We start from the raw sequence: 15,284 nt of genomic DNA on the forward strand, positions 1-15,284 counted from the left end.
GTGAGAGAGAGATAACTTCTGTCTACTGGTTCACTCCTCAAATACCCAGGACAGCCAAGCCTGGGCTGAGGCTGAAGCTGGTAACCAGGAACTCAGTACTGGCCTCCCATATGAGTGCCAAGGATCATTACTTGAGCCATCATTGCTGCCCCCAGGGTGTGCATTAGCAGGAAGCTAGAATTAGGATCCAGAGGCAGGCTTTGGATCCAGGCACTACCTAGGAGATACATGCATCTTAACCATTAGACCACATGTCTGCCCCACACTGAACTCTTCAACTCCCAGATTTCTGTTTGGCTCTTTTGGAGGATTTTTCTGTCTCTTCATGGATTTCTCAGATCCTGAGCTGCTCCTCAGTTGGTTGAATGTCTTTTGTATCCTCTTGCATCGCACTGAGTTTCCCTAGGGATTGTTATTTAAATTCCTTTGCAGGCCTGTCATGCACTGGAGTCTTTTCCAGAGAGTAACTGTTTCTTTTGTTTCCTTGTTTTTCAAACTTCTTGCATCCTACACTGATGTCTGCCCACCTTGTGTAACAGTCACCACTTCCAGTTTTAGGAGCAGTTGTCGAAAGGGTAGATTTTTGTTATTGTTGTTTGGGGGTTATAGAGTGTCAGTTGGGTATGTAGGTGACTACTTTTTTTTTTAATTAAAGATTTGTTTATTTACTTGAAAGGCAGAGTTAGAAGGAGAGACAGAGAAATCTTCTATCCTCTGGTTTATTCCCCAAATGGCTATAACAGCAAGGGATGGACCAGGCTAAAGCCAGGAGCCAGGAGATTCATCTGGGTCTCCCACATGGGTGCAGCAGCCCAAGAACTTGAGCCATCTTCTGCTGTTTTCCCAGATGTGTTAGCGTGGATCGGAAGTTGGACATCGTTTGTTCTGCTCAGGCATTTACTTGAACTTTTTCCTGTTACAGAGTTTTTCTTCTCAGCTTTTTAAGAAATGCATAGTTCTCTACTACAGTGTAGACTGAAGTCTATGCTTATTTAACTACTTCTCTAGTGTCATCCTTTTGAAACTGCTAGGTAAATGTATTTCTTCCTGTTTTCCCCTCTGCATATCTCTATTTCATGAGTATCTGTCTAACTAGAGTTTTGTCTTCAAAGATTTCTAGAAACTCTCTTGGAGAGGTAATAGATAATCACTCTACTAATGGATAACAAGGCAGCCCTCACTTTGGTTTCCTGAATAACATATAAGTATGATAGGATTAACAAAATAAATACAAAATATGAGAGACTGTTTTGGGGACCCCAATCCAGACACCTACAAAAAGAGAATAAAAACCAGTAAGAAAATTAAGTGTTTTGTAGATGTCAGGTGAGGACTGTACAGTCAGCAAACCTGAGCAGGACAGATGTTTTTTTCGCTGAGGGGAAAATAAATGGTGTGTCCATCATCTTCTGAGGACTTGGGCCATTGTCCAGTTGCTCTGCATTGACACTGGAGATGTGCTGAGTGACAGCTCCTGAAGACCCTAAGGCCTCGTTTTCTGGCCTTTCTCCTGGGGGCTTGGAGCTCTTACGTTCCGCTTCTGGGACATCACAGAGCACAATGCGTTTTTGTTTGTTTTTAACTCACACATTCTGAGCAACAACAAAGTTCAAGGGATTGATGGAAGGGAGACAGTAATTTTCTGAAAAGAATGACTGGAGTTGCAGAGGAATCCCAGCTCAGGTGGTGGGGCAGTTGGAAGACTGTAGTGTGAAGCCAGCTTCTTCACATGGGTGTGCTATTACAGCGAGAACTTACGGCTTCTTTCTTGGTTCTCAGACATCTTATCGGAAGAGCTGCTGAGCACGATCGCCAACCTATCTGGCTGCCTCCCTCACATGCTGCCACCCAAATGCCCAAACACCTGCCTAGCAGACAAGTACAGACTGATCACCGGTGCCTGCAACAACAGGTATGATTGTGGCCTTCCCTCATCTCCTCACAGAGGCTAGATTTGACAGGCTTGGATGGCACCAGGAAGAGGGCTCCAGGGAACACTTGTGAGTGTCCCCTCATGCAACCCCGGGCTCCTGATCCCTCCTTCCTCTGGCCAGCTGACTTCGCCACCTACGCCCTGGGGTTCACCTCCAACATGGCCCTATGCCCAACATCAAGTCTGCACACATCCATGGTGGTAACAGTAATCAATGCCGTTCAGTCACTTGGAGCCTGCTCTGCATCCCCTAGGGAGTCTGCCTCAGCACACACTGGCCATTGCTGAGACAGTTGCAGGGTCAGGTGGTCATCACACCCCAGGCCGCCGCTGCCCTTCAGAGCTGTGTGAGCCACAGCATGCCCTGCCCCCACCGGCTGCTGAGTGACATCACCAGACATGGAGCCCCTCTCTGGTGAACATCCTACAGGTGACCCCTAGAGCTGCTCCCCTTCTGGCCATAGCCCCTCATGTGGCCTCTGGATGGTCTCCTGCATGAGTTTTGTCCCTCTCCTGCAACCCGTCCATGCTGTGGTGTGGCCCTGCCTCCTGTGGACCCTGGTACCCTGAGCTGCCTCCCAGGCGTGCCCTGGCTGTGACCAGCACTTTCCAGGACTCTTTGGCACCTGAGTACCAGCCTACCCTTGCCACACTGGGCTCAGCTTCTGTGGCTTCCTCTGGGTCCTGTCTGACCCCGGGAGATACCTGGCCCCCTGTGGAGACTGTCCTCCTGCAGTGGCTCTGGCTGCTCTGCCTGGCTTCGGTGGCTTTGATTCTAGTTTCCATGTTGCTGGTGAAATCCCCAGCCGGCCACCCCATGCTGCGAGCCCCCCACGACAGTCTTGGGGCGCTGCTGTGGCTGTGTGCATGGTGTGGGCCTATACAGTGCAGGCTCAAGTATGAGTTAAGTCTTGATACAATTTACAGGGTTTGCTGCAGTTTCCATTCAGCATCTCCAGCCTTATCTTACTTAAATGCTTGCTGTATTTGGGAATTGCTCATTGAGTCAGACATTTCATCCTGATACATCTTTTTTTTTTTACTTTGAAAATGTATTTTTCTGTTGAATCAGTCTCATCATTGCTGGTGTAGATGATGATTTTTATCAGTCATGAAGGGCACATTGCTCATCTGCGGTGAGTGAGGATCTTTGTTTGAGACTCTTAATGGTCAAAATTCTTTATGGACCGTGGTCTCCATGTCATATTCCCTATTCTTTTTTAAAAGATTTATTCATTTGTTTATTTGAAAAGTGGAGTTACAGAGAAGCAGGCAGAGACAGAGGTCTTCCATCTGCTGGTTCATTCCCCAGATGGCTGCAACTCCAAGCCTCCCACATGGGTGCAGGGGCCCAACCACTTGGGCCATCTTTTACTGCTTTTCCCAGGCCACAGCAGAGAGCTGGTTTAGAAGTGGAACATCTGGGACTTGAACCGGTGCCCATATGAATGCCGGCACTGCAAATGGCAGCCCTACCTGCTACACCACAGCGCTGGCCCCCCTATGTTAGAAATGACCCTCTAAAATATATATGAAAAGGTGGCCCCTTAAAGTTTCCCAGAAGTGCCATCTGGGGTGCCACACATGATACTGGAATTTGGGGTGCCATATGATATCACCATATGCTTAATAAATCCCCAGTATTGATAAGATCCAGAGCGTTCTTGCCTAATATTTAGAGAAGAATTCTAAATACCGGCATAAATAAACGAGGCAGCATGGTGCATTTTAAGCTTTTATTTAGTGAGAAAGATGCATAGGAGAGTGAGAACTTTATCTAAGAGAGAGGAGTAAATCTGGGTTCATACCGAGCACCAGCAACCAGCCACGTGGAGGAGCATCTAAGCCAGGAAGCCTAGGGCGGGTGGCCCGAAGGCAACGTGTCCTGGGGGTGCAGGGCTACAGCCAGCCCCCTCCTGGCTTAGAGGCCAGGGAAAAGAAGAGGGAGCACAGACACACCGTGTCCCAGGCTTTTAACCCACTTCCATAGGAGAGTGGTTAATTAACCTGATTGGCCACATGTGGTGGAATGAGAAGGTGAGAAGGTCATGCCAAGATGGCCACTGACAACAGAAACTGCTTAGCAACAGGCCGCGATTGGATGGTTTCAGAAACCACATGACAACAGAGCCTGACTGACAATAGGCCGTGATTGGATGGTTTCAGAAACTGCCTGGCAACAGAGCCTGACTGGCAACGGGCTGTGATTGGATGGCTTTGGAAACTGCCTGGCAACAGGCTGTGATTGGTTAGGGCATAGACGGCCCCTTGACCGGATTGGCTGCCTTGGCTATATAAGCAGCTGTAGCAACTGAAATAAACGAGTCTGCAGGCTGCTCGCCTCAGGCCTGCTTTCACTGGACTCCCGGGGTCCGTATGGGGACTCCGCACCTCTTGCCCCCACCACATTCCTCCTCCGAGAAACGAATCCACAGCAACAGGTGGACACTTAAGTGTGGCCAGGTAGGGGGATGAGCTCACATGGGTGTGGCGAAGGTATCACGTAGGGTGTGAGGTCACACAGGGGCATGGCGAAGCCTTGGTCTTCCAGCTCACAAACCTAATCGATTTTAACCTGTATGCCTGTCTACTTCACCTCTATTTAATTCTAAAACATCACCAGTGTTTCTTTTCTCTTTTGGGCTAGTTTCACACATTGTGCTTCTAGAATCTAACTTGCATATGTAGTGGGTTTTTATTGCTTTCTTTTTCTCTCTTAAAAGTCATTTCTGGCTGGTGCCATGGCTCACTAGGCTAATCCTCTGCCTGCGGCGCTGGCACCCCGGGTTCTAGTCCCGGTCAGGGCGCCAGATTCTGTCCCGGTTGCTCCTCTTCCAGTCCAGCTCTCTGCTGTGGCCCAGAAAGGCAGTGGAGGATGGCCCAAGTACTTGGACCCTGCACCCGCATGGAAGACCAGGAGGAAGCACCTGGCTCCTGGCTTCAGATCGGCGCAGTGCGCCGGCCACAGCACGCCGGCCATAGCGGCCATTTGGGGAGTGAACCAACGGAAGGAAGACCTTTCTTTCTGTCTCTCTCTCTCACTAACTCTGCCTGTCCAAAAAAAAAAAAAAAGCATTTCTTTGCTGCTGCTGCCACTGCTGTGGCAAAGCAATGTTAGATTTCGGATATTTGGGTGTTGACTATGAGCACATTTTAAGCCAAATAGTATTTGGATTTAACTTTTAAAGCTCTGTATCAGTGGTAGATTTTTAATGTATTTTTATTTTTAATTGACACATTATAATTGTGCTTATTTGTGGGGTGTCTGTGGCATTTCAGAACATCTACACAATGTTTGATGACTGGGTCAGGGTGATTGGCATACCCACACCTCCAACACTTACCAGTTCTTTGTGTTGGGAACATCTGAATCGTCTCTACTGGCTATATTGAAGTAGCTAACTGCTGTCAGCCGTGGCTACCCTGCTGTGCTGTAGACACTGGAAGTTCCTCCTCCTGTCCAGCTGCACCCTGTACCTGTTAATCGTCATCCCCTCACACCCTTTCCAGCCTCTGGTGTCCACTCTTCTTTTCAGTTGGTTCAGCTTTTCAGCTTCCACATGGGAGAACATGAGGTATTTGTCTTTGTGCCTGACTGACTTAACATAATGTCCTTCAGTCCCATCCGTGCTGCAGCCAGTGACAGAATTTCCTTCCTTTCTATGGTTTGCTAGTATTCTGCTGCATTTATAGAACACATCTTTACCCGTCCATCTGCCCACGGGCACGCGGGAGGATTCCACGTCCTGGCCACTGTGAGTAGTGCTCCAGGGAACAAGGGCTGCGCGTGTCTCTGACGGGCTGATTTCCTGCCATTTAGATTTGTGCACAGTAGAGGGTTGCTGCATCGTGTGGCAGTTCTGTTGCTAGTCTGAGTGACCTCCGTACCGTTTCCTGGAGTGGCTGCACTAATTTATACGCCCACCTACAGGGTATGAGTTCCCTTTCTCTTTCTCCCTCCCTTGCCAGCACTTGTTGTCTTTTAGCTATGGACAGGAGGCAGTCTAACAGAAGTGGGCTTTGATTTGCATTCCCCTGAGGATCAGTGATGCTGAGCAGTGAGTGAGTCGGAGACTTTTGAACTGCAAGTGCTGTGCCAGTTTTACTGTGTGATGGTGTGATTTATGTTACACATGTAGGATGCAGCTCCTGAGGTTTGTTTTCCCTTTACTGAGCTTCTCTAATTGCCTGGGACATGTCACACAACATTATTTATGAATATTGGAAGAGAGTAACTCCTTAGCATCTCCTTTGGACTTCTCGTTTGTGGGATGCAGTTGATACACCAAGGAGATGCTTTGTCGGAAGAGACACAGCCGCCCGTTCTACTCGCTTTTCTTTTAACTTCTTCCTGATACTGGTTCTAGGTTCCTGGATGAGCTTGTTTTCTTATGTGTGAGGGTGCATGGCACACTGAATTTGTGCTTTAAAGCACTTATGGATGTCTAAAAATAAAGATTAAGAGATGAGAAATGTCATGGGGGGGATGCCTCAGCAACATCACTCAAAGGTGTTCAAGTTCCTTCCTCCTTCTGTAACCGGCGTGTGGAGACCTCCTGACACCCTGGCTCCATGTCGATGCTCTCAACTCCCCTGAGTGCCAGCAGGCCTCACTGCCCCATTGGTTGTGTTTTCTTGGAGAACAGGATTGGGAGGGGTTTGTTGGTGGGCTGTGCTTGCTAGAAGCAGCCAGGATTGGCTGACCAAGACTCTGCAGCTGAAATGTGGTTTTAGTGTATAGCTAGAGCATCTATCCAGAGGTTAGGTGAATTACGTCTTCAGCCAACCAAGCACTCAGTGGGATGGGGTGGGAGGAGAGGTGCTGAGGAAGGGAAGACTTGTGGTGCCCAGGAAGCTGCTCTGCTCCTGCTGGACTAGCTCAGCCACGCCCAGGAACAGAGCCAGGTGCAGCCAGTTTGCTCCAGAACATCTAGAAAATAAAGGAAGCTCAGCGCCTGCTGCTCTGTTCTCCCTCAATAGAGCACAGGATTGCGCTGGTGCACACCACGTGTTGTCCAAGATTGTACAGAAACTGCTGTGTATAGAAGCACATTCTACATATAGTATGTGACATCACGTTCACCTGTGTAGACACTGTACCAGAATCATCTGCAGCTGTGTGCACATATACCTGATCCTAACTTGTATTCTCTTGGGACAGTTCCCTGCATTTCTGTGTACTATGTAATAAGAGAGCCATTATGTTCTGAAACAGGAAATAGAATTCTAGTTACTGCATTAGTTCCAAACTAGTTAGCCCTCCTTTCTTTGATTCTCCGCTTATCTCCATCTGAAAAGCAGCAAAGGTAGCCGTGGCAAAGACGGTAACAGGGTTGTCATGTGGGAAGATGAGACCGTGGCAGCAGGAAGCCCGCAAAGCTAACCACCATTCTCCGTAAGCCACCCCTGCCTCTTCAGACCCTACTTCAAGGATGCTGTGATTCTTGGGACCTTAAGAGTTGCGGTTTATCTTTGAGACAGTTTTGTTATTTCTTGAGCTGCAGTGTGAGTTGCACCAGGGTAGACTATGGCGTAGCAGGGGCAGCCTGTCTACTGAGTGCCTCCCAGTACTGAGCTGAGCCAGCACAGGGCTGGGCAAGCAAACCCTGAGGTGTGAACAGAGGCCTGCTTTCTGCGCCCTGAACCGTAGGAGTCCCCCCAGAGGTGACCATTCTGCTACCCTCTGTCCACACAGATAGTTTGGCCTGACCTTGCTTCCTCTCAGAGAAGTCAGAAGGGAGCACTCTGCCTGGCCACTGCCCCCTTGATGCACAGCTTTGGCCACTCCTTTGTGCTGGGTCTTTCACTGCCTTGCCTCTTGCTGCCATGGAGATAATTCCTGCAGAGCACAATCAAGGATGGTACCTGCAGGGCTGTGAGGCACCGGCAGCATGAGCTTAAGAAGTTCTGGCTGACAGTTTCCACCTGATTGTTACAGTTGCGTCCCCAGCAGCCAAATGTGAGAGACAAACCCTCCCCCAGGCCACTGCGTACCCCTGAATCTTCACCTTTCCTGGGGAGTGGCTGGAGTGTCCCCGTGCTTTTGCTTTGCATTTTCCTGCTGCGTCATTATTGGAGCACTTTTTAAATGTATTTGTTGGCCATTTAGAGATGCACTCCCTTTTTTCAGAGATGTTTATTTTATTCGTGCTTCCTCAGTTCGTTATTGTGAAGAGTTAGAATCTATATCCAAGACAAATTGTGAATACAGCTGTAGATCACTTACAATGGTAGGAGACCTTCATTCTGCCCCATACTTCCCTACTTGGAGTAGGGTGGAGATCTAAGCCATGGCATGGAGATTCTCCAACATTTTAGAAGTTGTAGAATCGGAGTTCATAGTTACAAACTTCTGTTCCTTTTTATTAATATAAATAGATAGATTTTATGCATTCTGTAGGTACAGTTCCAAGATGATAACCACACTTCCCTCGCTACTCTGCTCTCCCATCTCCCCCTTCATAAGTTTTTGTAAAGCCATAATTTTAACCCACTCTATATTCACAGGCTTAATTTGCCACTAATCATAATATTCAACAAGTAAAAAGTAGGAAGACCACAGTTCCACAGGAGTATAAGCAAAGGTTTAAAACAACAATCATATCCCAAAATGACCATTTCATTCTTAAACTTTTTTAAAATACACTGGAAAAAATGAATAATATCAAAGCTAGAAGACAAATCCTTGGAAATATCTCAGACAAAAAAAATTAGAAAAACTGAACACAGTGTTCAAGATTTATGGGATACTATCAAATGACTTAACAGATGGGTCTTAGGAGTTCCTGAAAGTGTGGGGAAAGAGAATGGATTAGAAGGGCTATTCAGTGAAATAATAGCAAAAAACTTCCCTAATTTGGAGATAGAAAGGGACATTCAAGTACAGAAAGCACATAGAACTCCTAACAGACATGATCAGAAAATATCTTCACAAGACATTATAGTCAAGCTTTCAACAGTAAAACATAAATAAAAGATTCTAAAATGTGCATGAGAGAAATGCCAGATTACCGTCAGTGGATCCCCAATTAGACTAACAGCTTATTTCTCCTCAGAAACTCTACAGGCTAAGAGAGAATGGAGAGACATAGTCCAACTTCTAAAAGAAGGAAACTGCCAACCCAGAAAACTGTACCCAGCAAAGCTCTCATTTATAAATGCAGGCAAAATAGAAGCCTCCCAAAATAAACAGGAATTGAAGTAATTTGCCACCGTTCATGGAGCCCTACAAATGATACTTAAGGATGTACTAACAGAATCACAGAAAGATAGTCATCATTATGAAAGAATATGAAGGCAGAAGATCTCCTAGTGAAAGTATAAATGAAATCCAAAACAAACAATATAAATGTGTATGGGAAAATGGCAGAACCAAGTCATTCCTTATCAATAATGACCTTGAATGTAAATGGCCTAGATTCTCCAATTAAAAGATACAGACTGCCTGAATGGATTAAAAAGCAAGACTCATCTATTTGCTTCTTGAAACATGTCTCACCAACAAAGATGCACACAGACTGAAAGTGAAAGGATGGAAAAAGATATTCCATGCTAACAGAAAGTCGTTAAAAGAGCAGGAGTGGCCATCCTAATGTCAGACAAAAGAGACTTTAAGACAGAAACTTCTCAGAGAGACAAGAATGGCACTATGTACTGATTAAGGGATCAATTCAGGAAGATGTGACTATAGTAAATGTATTTGCACCCAATGCCTGGGTGCCTTCCTATTTAAAACCAGCGTTAGTGGACTCTCTGTGATGGACCAACCTGAGTACTTCACCCATTTTGGGAGGGAGCCTGTTTTCCTCACTGCTTAGTCTCTCATACCCTAAATGCACCCTCCTCAGAAAGATGTCTAGCAAGTGTCTCCTCCTATGCCTGCTCTATGGAGCCTTTTTTATTTTAATATTTATTTGAGAGGCAAAGTTAGGGAGAGACAAAGCTCTTCCATCTGCTGGTTCATTCCCCAAATGGCCACAACAGCTGGAGCTGGGCCAATACGAAGCCAGGAGCCTCCTCTGGGTCTCCCAGGTGGGTGCAGGGGCCCAAGCACTTGGGCCATCTTCTACTCCTTTCCCTGGCCATAAATTAGCAGAGAACTGGATTGGAAGAGGAGCAGCTGGGACTTGAACCCCTGCCCATATAGGATGTCAATGCTGCAAGCAGAGGCTTCGCCTACTACACCACAGTGCTGGACCCTCTCTGGCATCTATGAAAAGCAGCAGCCCATGGCAGCATGAAGTCTGGCTCATCAGCCATCCCTTATGGAAAGAAAACTTTCTGCTGTGCTTTGGAATCTTGCTTTCTCTGAGGGAGGTGAAGAGGCTCCCCTGTTCTCCTGGAAGTGCTCCTGTCTTGTGCTCTTGTCACATTTAGGTCTGTGATGCATCTTGATTGAGGTTTGTGTGACACTGGAGCTGCATGTCCTGCACAGGGGTCCTCCATTTCAGCAGGGCACTGAGTCCTCCCCCTCGTGGGGAGGCACCTTGGGGCTGAGGGTGGTGGATGACAGACACTGGGACAGGCAACCCCCTTGTACATGTGTCACCTATTGATGGCCTTGCTCAGTGATTTGGGTGTACCTTGGTCTCATGCTGGCCTGTGTGCAGTGGATGGCAGTGTTGTATGTGCACACGGTGTTCCACTCAGATCCCAGCAGGCTCTGACATCAAGTGGCCAGCCCCTGACCCCATCTGGACCTCTACAAATTCCCTGCCATCCTGAGACTGGGTGCTCACTTTCTGCTACCTGCCTCACTTCCACTCCTGCCCATTCAACAGCACTGTTCAGCACTGCCACGTTCGCCCTGGTCTTTCCCATTCACTGCGCACCCTTCAAAGATGCACACAATCCCTTGAGCACTCTGAATTCTCAACCCTTAGCTACCCCTGACACTGCACCCACAAGTGTGTGTCCAAGTCCATTAAGCTGAGCTGGAAAGTGTTTGCCCTGAGTGCAGGGTTTATAAATGTTTCCACCATAGACCTAGGGGCTGCCCAGATGCCAGATGCCTCCCCCGGATCATCCAGCACCACCTGTGGTGGGTTTTGATGATGCAAACCAAGGGAGTTCATACAGGCTTCCTGAGCCTGGACACTGGCCAAACTGAGTTCAGTCAGACCAGAGTCTCAGCTGGATCCCTGTCTCTCATGCTGCTCCTTCTTGAAGGACTTAGTAGCAAGTGCCTGCAGCTTTATTGATAAATTACAGAAGTGAGTCACCTCCACAAACCACAGGCAGCTGTCAATTCCTGTGTCACCCCTCCTCACCCCCAGAATCCTCCAGTGGAAATGCTGAAGTTGCTTTAAAAGCAAAAACAAAAGCAACTTTAAAACCAAAACGTGTCTGAAAAAATGATAGACCCCTCTAAACACCTGAGCCAAGACAGACAAAAGCACACTTGTCCTATGTGGGCCAGAGCCTCAGGTCAGCAGCTAGAGGATCGTGTTCAGGCTGGTGAGTAGGGGGAGACGATCTCATCACGGCATGTGGGGTGGGGCAGAGGGAGGCCTCAGGGGCAGTGTCCACAGGACAGTGGGCTTTTTAAGGCGAGTTCAGCCTTGTGTGTCTCTGCGTTCCAGCTCATGGGTGATCATCAGCCCCCTGCTAACCTCCACCAGATGCTGGTTTTGGACTGTGAACCACAGACTGGCCGGAATAAGCTCTTTCCTTCCCCAGATGCTCCTCTCAAGCATCTTGGTAAAGTAAGGAAGAGATGACAGGTGCACAGTCCTTAAGAAAGGGAGGTAGAGTCCACACTGGCGTCAACACGGCCCATGTCCAAAGCTCAGATGAACCTCCATGCACCTCCAGCCATCAGACAGGGCAGACAGAGTCTATAGGGAATGAAACATGCCCTGGGCACCAGGCCACTCAAGGCCCCACAGCCATCCGTACTCTGTGTCCCACCACCACCACTAAGTGGTGCCATTGTGGGGCTTGGAGCTGGCCAGAACCGGAACCTTATCCTCACAGGACATTCTGAGTGACACTGCATTTCCTTCCCAGGGAGGCCTCTGTCTTAGGCCCTAATGAAACACCCGTCAGTACTGGGGACTTGTGGGCATGTGCTGGCTCCTGCTGCTCAGCTTCAGCCCTGAGCTTTGAGCTAACCTGTCTTGGAGGTGGAAGCATCGAAAGTCCTCTCCCTCCAGATACCAGAACATCACAAGGTCTTGATGTCCTCTCTCTCTCCCCGGAAGCTGGATCTTCCCAGGGTCTGAATGTTTTCTCTCCGGAAGCTGGATCTTCACAAGATCTGAATGTCCTCTCCCTCCAGATACCAGAACATCACATGGTCCACTGTTGCCTGGGAGCCGGGAGCTGGCACTGCATGTAAACCACCGCACCTTAGAGCCCCAGTGGGAGCAAACACGTCCGTTTCTCTCCCAAACTCCCCTCCAGGAATGCTTCCAGTGCTGCCATTAGTCCATATCTAATAAACGTGGTGCCATGCTTGGCTCCCAGGAGACAGAGGTTCCCCTGACACAGCTGATCCAAGTCCAGAAGTGAGAGGAAAGCCAGGCAGGGGTCAGCCAAGCCCACCCTGATGGCCCTGACATGCCGGGAGCCTGGTGCCCACATAATCCAGTCTTAAAGAAAAAGCCTTTTTCTAGCAGAAAATTCTCAGGTTTTTTTGTCCTTTGAGCTCATAATTTCATCCATTTGCTTTTTTCCAAATGTAGGATGTTTTATGCTTAAAAGTCTTTTTTCTTTTGCATATCCCTTTGCTTTTACATAACGTGCAGAGATGTAAGATTTAAATGTATGCACTTATTTTACACATTTATATAATCATATATTTGTATATATATTTGTATATTTACATTTTGAATAATTTGTGTATTTATATTAGAAATTGCAATTTCATATTCAGAAAATATTCCGTGAGCACAAGAGTAAAAATATTAGCTGTTTTCTTCAATATTTAGATACTTTTATGATTGTTAGTAAGACAAAACACACGAAATCAGCCCAGATATATTACAGATGTTGATGGGTAATTAGCACAGAGGTAGATTTCTGATGGAATTACTGACAGGACAGACAGAACCATGGTTAGTTCTCATGCTGCTTGGGTGAACGTCCCCCACTGGCTGATGGAGCAGGCACTGCAGTGAGCTGGCAGCCTGTTTGCGCCTGAGGTATCGTTGCACTGGTTCACAGTGGGTAGTGTCCCCTTCACTCCGTGAAGCACTCCACTGTGGATAGTGAGTCATATGATCGCCAGACTCGGTGCAGAACGAGACGAGGAAATACCCTGCATGGTTATTATTTGCCTCTACAGATGAAAGGTGTAATGTGTGTTTGGAGACAGGTTTGTTACGGTGATGGAACCTGGTCCTCAAAACTCCTCCTGAGGTATATAAGAAAATTAACATGCAGTAAGCTATCACTAACATGCCTTTTATTGATTTATCAGCATTCAGCTTGGCCTTCGTTGTTTTTCAACAAAATTGGAAAGCACCTGATTTGTACAGATGTTCATGAACAGTCATCAGTCTTTCATTTTCTCAGTTTCTGGAAAATTTATCCAAGACATATCAAATTAATCATACCTGTTCCTTTCTACTTAGAGGGACCTTACTTAACAGAATATACTCAGAAGTAGTTTGTAAACTGAAGCGTACCGTTGTCTTATCATGCACTTTAGATATACTTTGGTCAAAATAGATGTTGATCGACAGAATTAAACTGCAGGCTATTCTACTTAAGAAAATCTTCCCATCTAAATCCATTCTCAATGCCAAATCAATCTCAGAAAAGCACAATGTATTAAAAACCTTATTTTTAATTCAAATAAATGTATTAACACCTGTTCCCGTGACAGCCATCTCACTTCTGAATTTAGACACTGCAGCAAGTTTCCAAGCAGCCCATTTCCAGCAGAAATTCTGTCTTGCAAACACAGGACCAGAAAAGACAAGATGCAGGGGGCTTTGTGAAGCCTTGATAAAGCATGTTTAATTACCATAATATATTAAAATGTCTCCTCGTTCGGAGCCCAGACGTTTCCATCCTGCAGGGAAACATCCCATGGTGATTCTAGGAGGGTGGGAGACTCGCTTTGGGAAAGCAAAGTCAAGGAAACGCTTCGGGAAGGAAGGCAGGAAAGGGACACTGCCTGGCGGACTCCTGTAGACAGGTGTGTTTAGGCTTAGGGAAGAGCAGTGGCCTGAAGCATGGGAAAGCGATTCCCTGCAGGCCAGACACACCCTTGGACCCCAGGAGAGCCTGCAGACCCACCAGACAGCTGCCCCAGCTGGGCACCTCCTTAAGCCGAGAGTCCCAGGGATGCCACCCCCTTCCTGTCCTTGAGAATGGCGTCGTATTTGGGACTTGATGCTGCTTTCTTCTGCTTCTCAAACACATGTGCACATTTGTTTCCCCAGAGACCATCCCAGATGGGGTGCCTCCAACACTGCGCTGGCCAGATGGCTCCCTCCCGTCTACGAAGACGGCTTCAGTCAGCCCAGGGGCTGGAACCCCGGCTTCCTACACCACGGCTTTCCACTGCCTGCGGTTGGTACCTCCGGACGCTACTTGAACTGGGTCGGGGTTGGTTTCCCAACATAGCTGTGGAGGAAACTAACCTTTATCTGTGCTCTTGCTCCCTGTGCCGGTGCTGCCTTGTACTGAGATAATTCCTCGTGGCCCCCAACCTCTCTGTGAGGTCACAGTCCCTGCTAGGAAGCCAAGGAGCCAAGGCTCCATGCAACATGCAAGCCACGCAGAACAGAAACAACGCTGCTGTTAGGGTCTGTCCAGCTGTTCTCTCTGCCCTGACAGTCACTGTGGTGTCTGCAGACAAATCCCTTTGCTGCTCAGGTAGAAGCTGAGATGCATTGAGAGACATGCATTAATTAATCCACTCCTGTATACAAAGGAGATTATCACTGCTCCCAGAGCTCAATGCATTTGTTAAACAAACTCACACCTAACCTACTGGTCAGTCTGGTGAAACAAGGGGTCATTTACCCAAGGTGATCACTCCCTGCAGTGAACAAGTGTGCGTCCTTGTCCAGTGTTCGGTATGGGATGCTCAGTTCAGCCCAGAGGACTCGGTGTCAGGAGTCAGGTCCAACACAGGCCAGCAGGGACTGGTACAGCATCACAAGGCTGCCCTGAGAGGCGAGCAGCTGTCCTTGGGCAGCTGTTCCAGGTGATGCTGGAGTGAGAGGACCCAGTGTCCCCAGAGGCTGCTGAGGTCAGGGGATGAAGCAGTGGACACCAGTTACTCTCCTGCAAGTCACCCACAGTCTTGGCCTCAGCCAGACTCTACAGCATGGGCAATGCCGCCTCACCTGTTTAGTGCTGAGGCTTTGATGGTTAGGTTTGGTGACACGTTGAT

At 47.8% G+C, this 15,284-nt stretch overlaps 1 protein-coding gene across 1 annotated transcript in view; it reads left to right on the forward strand.

Moving 5' to 3' along the window:
- The window catches only part of TPO (thyroid peroxidase), a 66,143-nt gene that overhangs the window by 14,739 nt on the left and 36,120 nt on the right, over nucleotides 1-15,284 (forward strand). Inside the window, exons 4-5 of the mRNA XM_062210111.1 lie at nucleotides 1,780-1,912; nucleotides 14,326-14,455. Of these exons, the coding sequence (XP_062066095.1) occupies nucleotides 1,780-1,912; nucleotides 14,326-14,455 (263 nt within the window). The remainder of the gene's footprint in view (nucleotides 1-1,779; nucleotides 1,913-14,325; nucleotides 14,456-15,284) is intronic.

The sequence above is a fragment of the Lepus europaeus genome, chromosome 13 (assembly GCF_033115175.1).
Source record: "Lepus europaeus isolate LE1 chromosome 13, mLepTim1.pri, whole genome shotgun sequence".
Taxonomy (NCBI): Eukaryota; Metazoa; Chordata; class Mammalia; order Lagomorpha; family Leporidae; genus Lepus; species Lepus europaeus.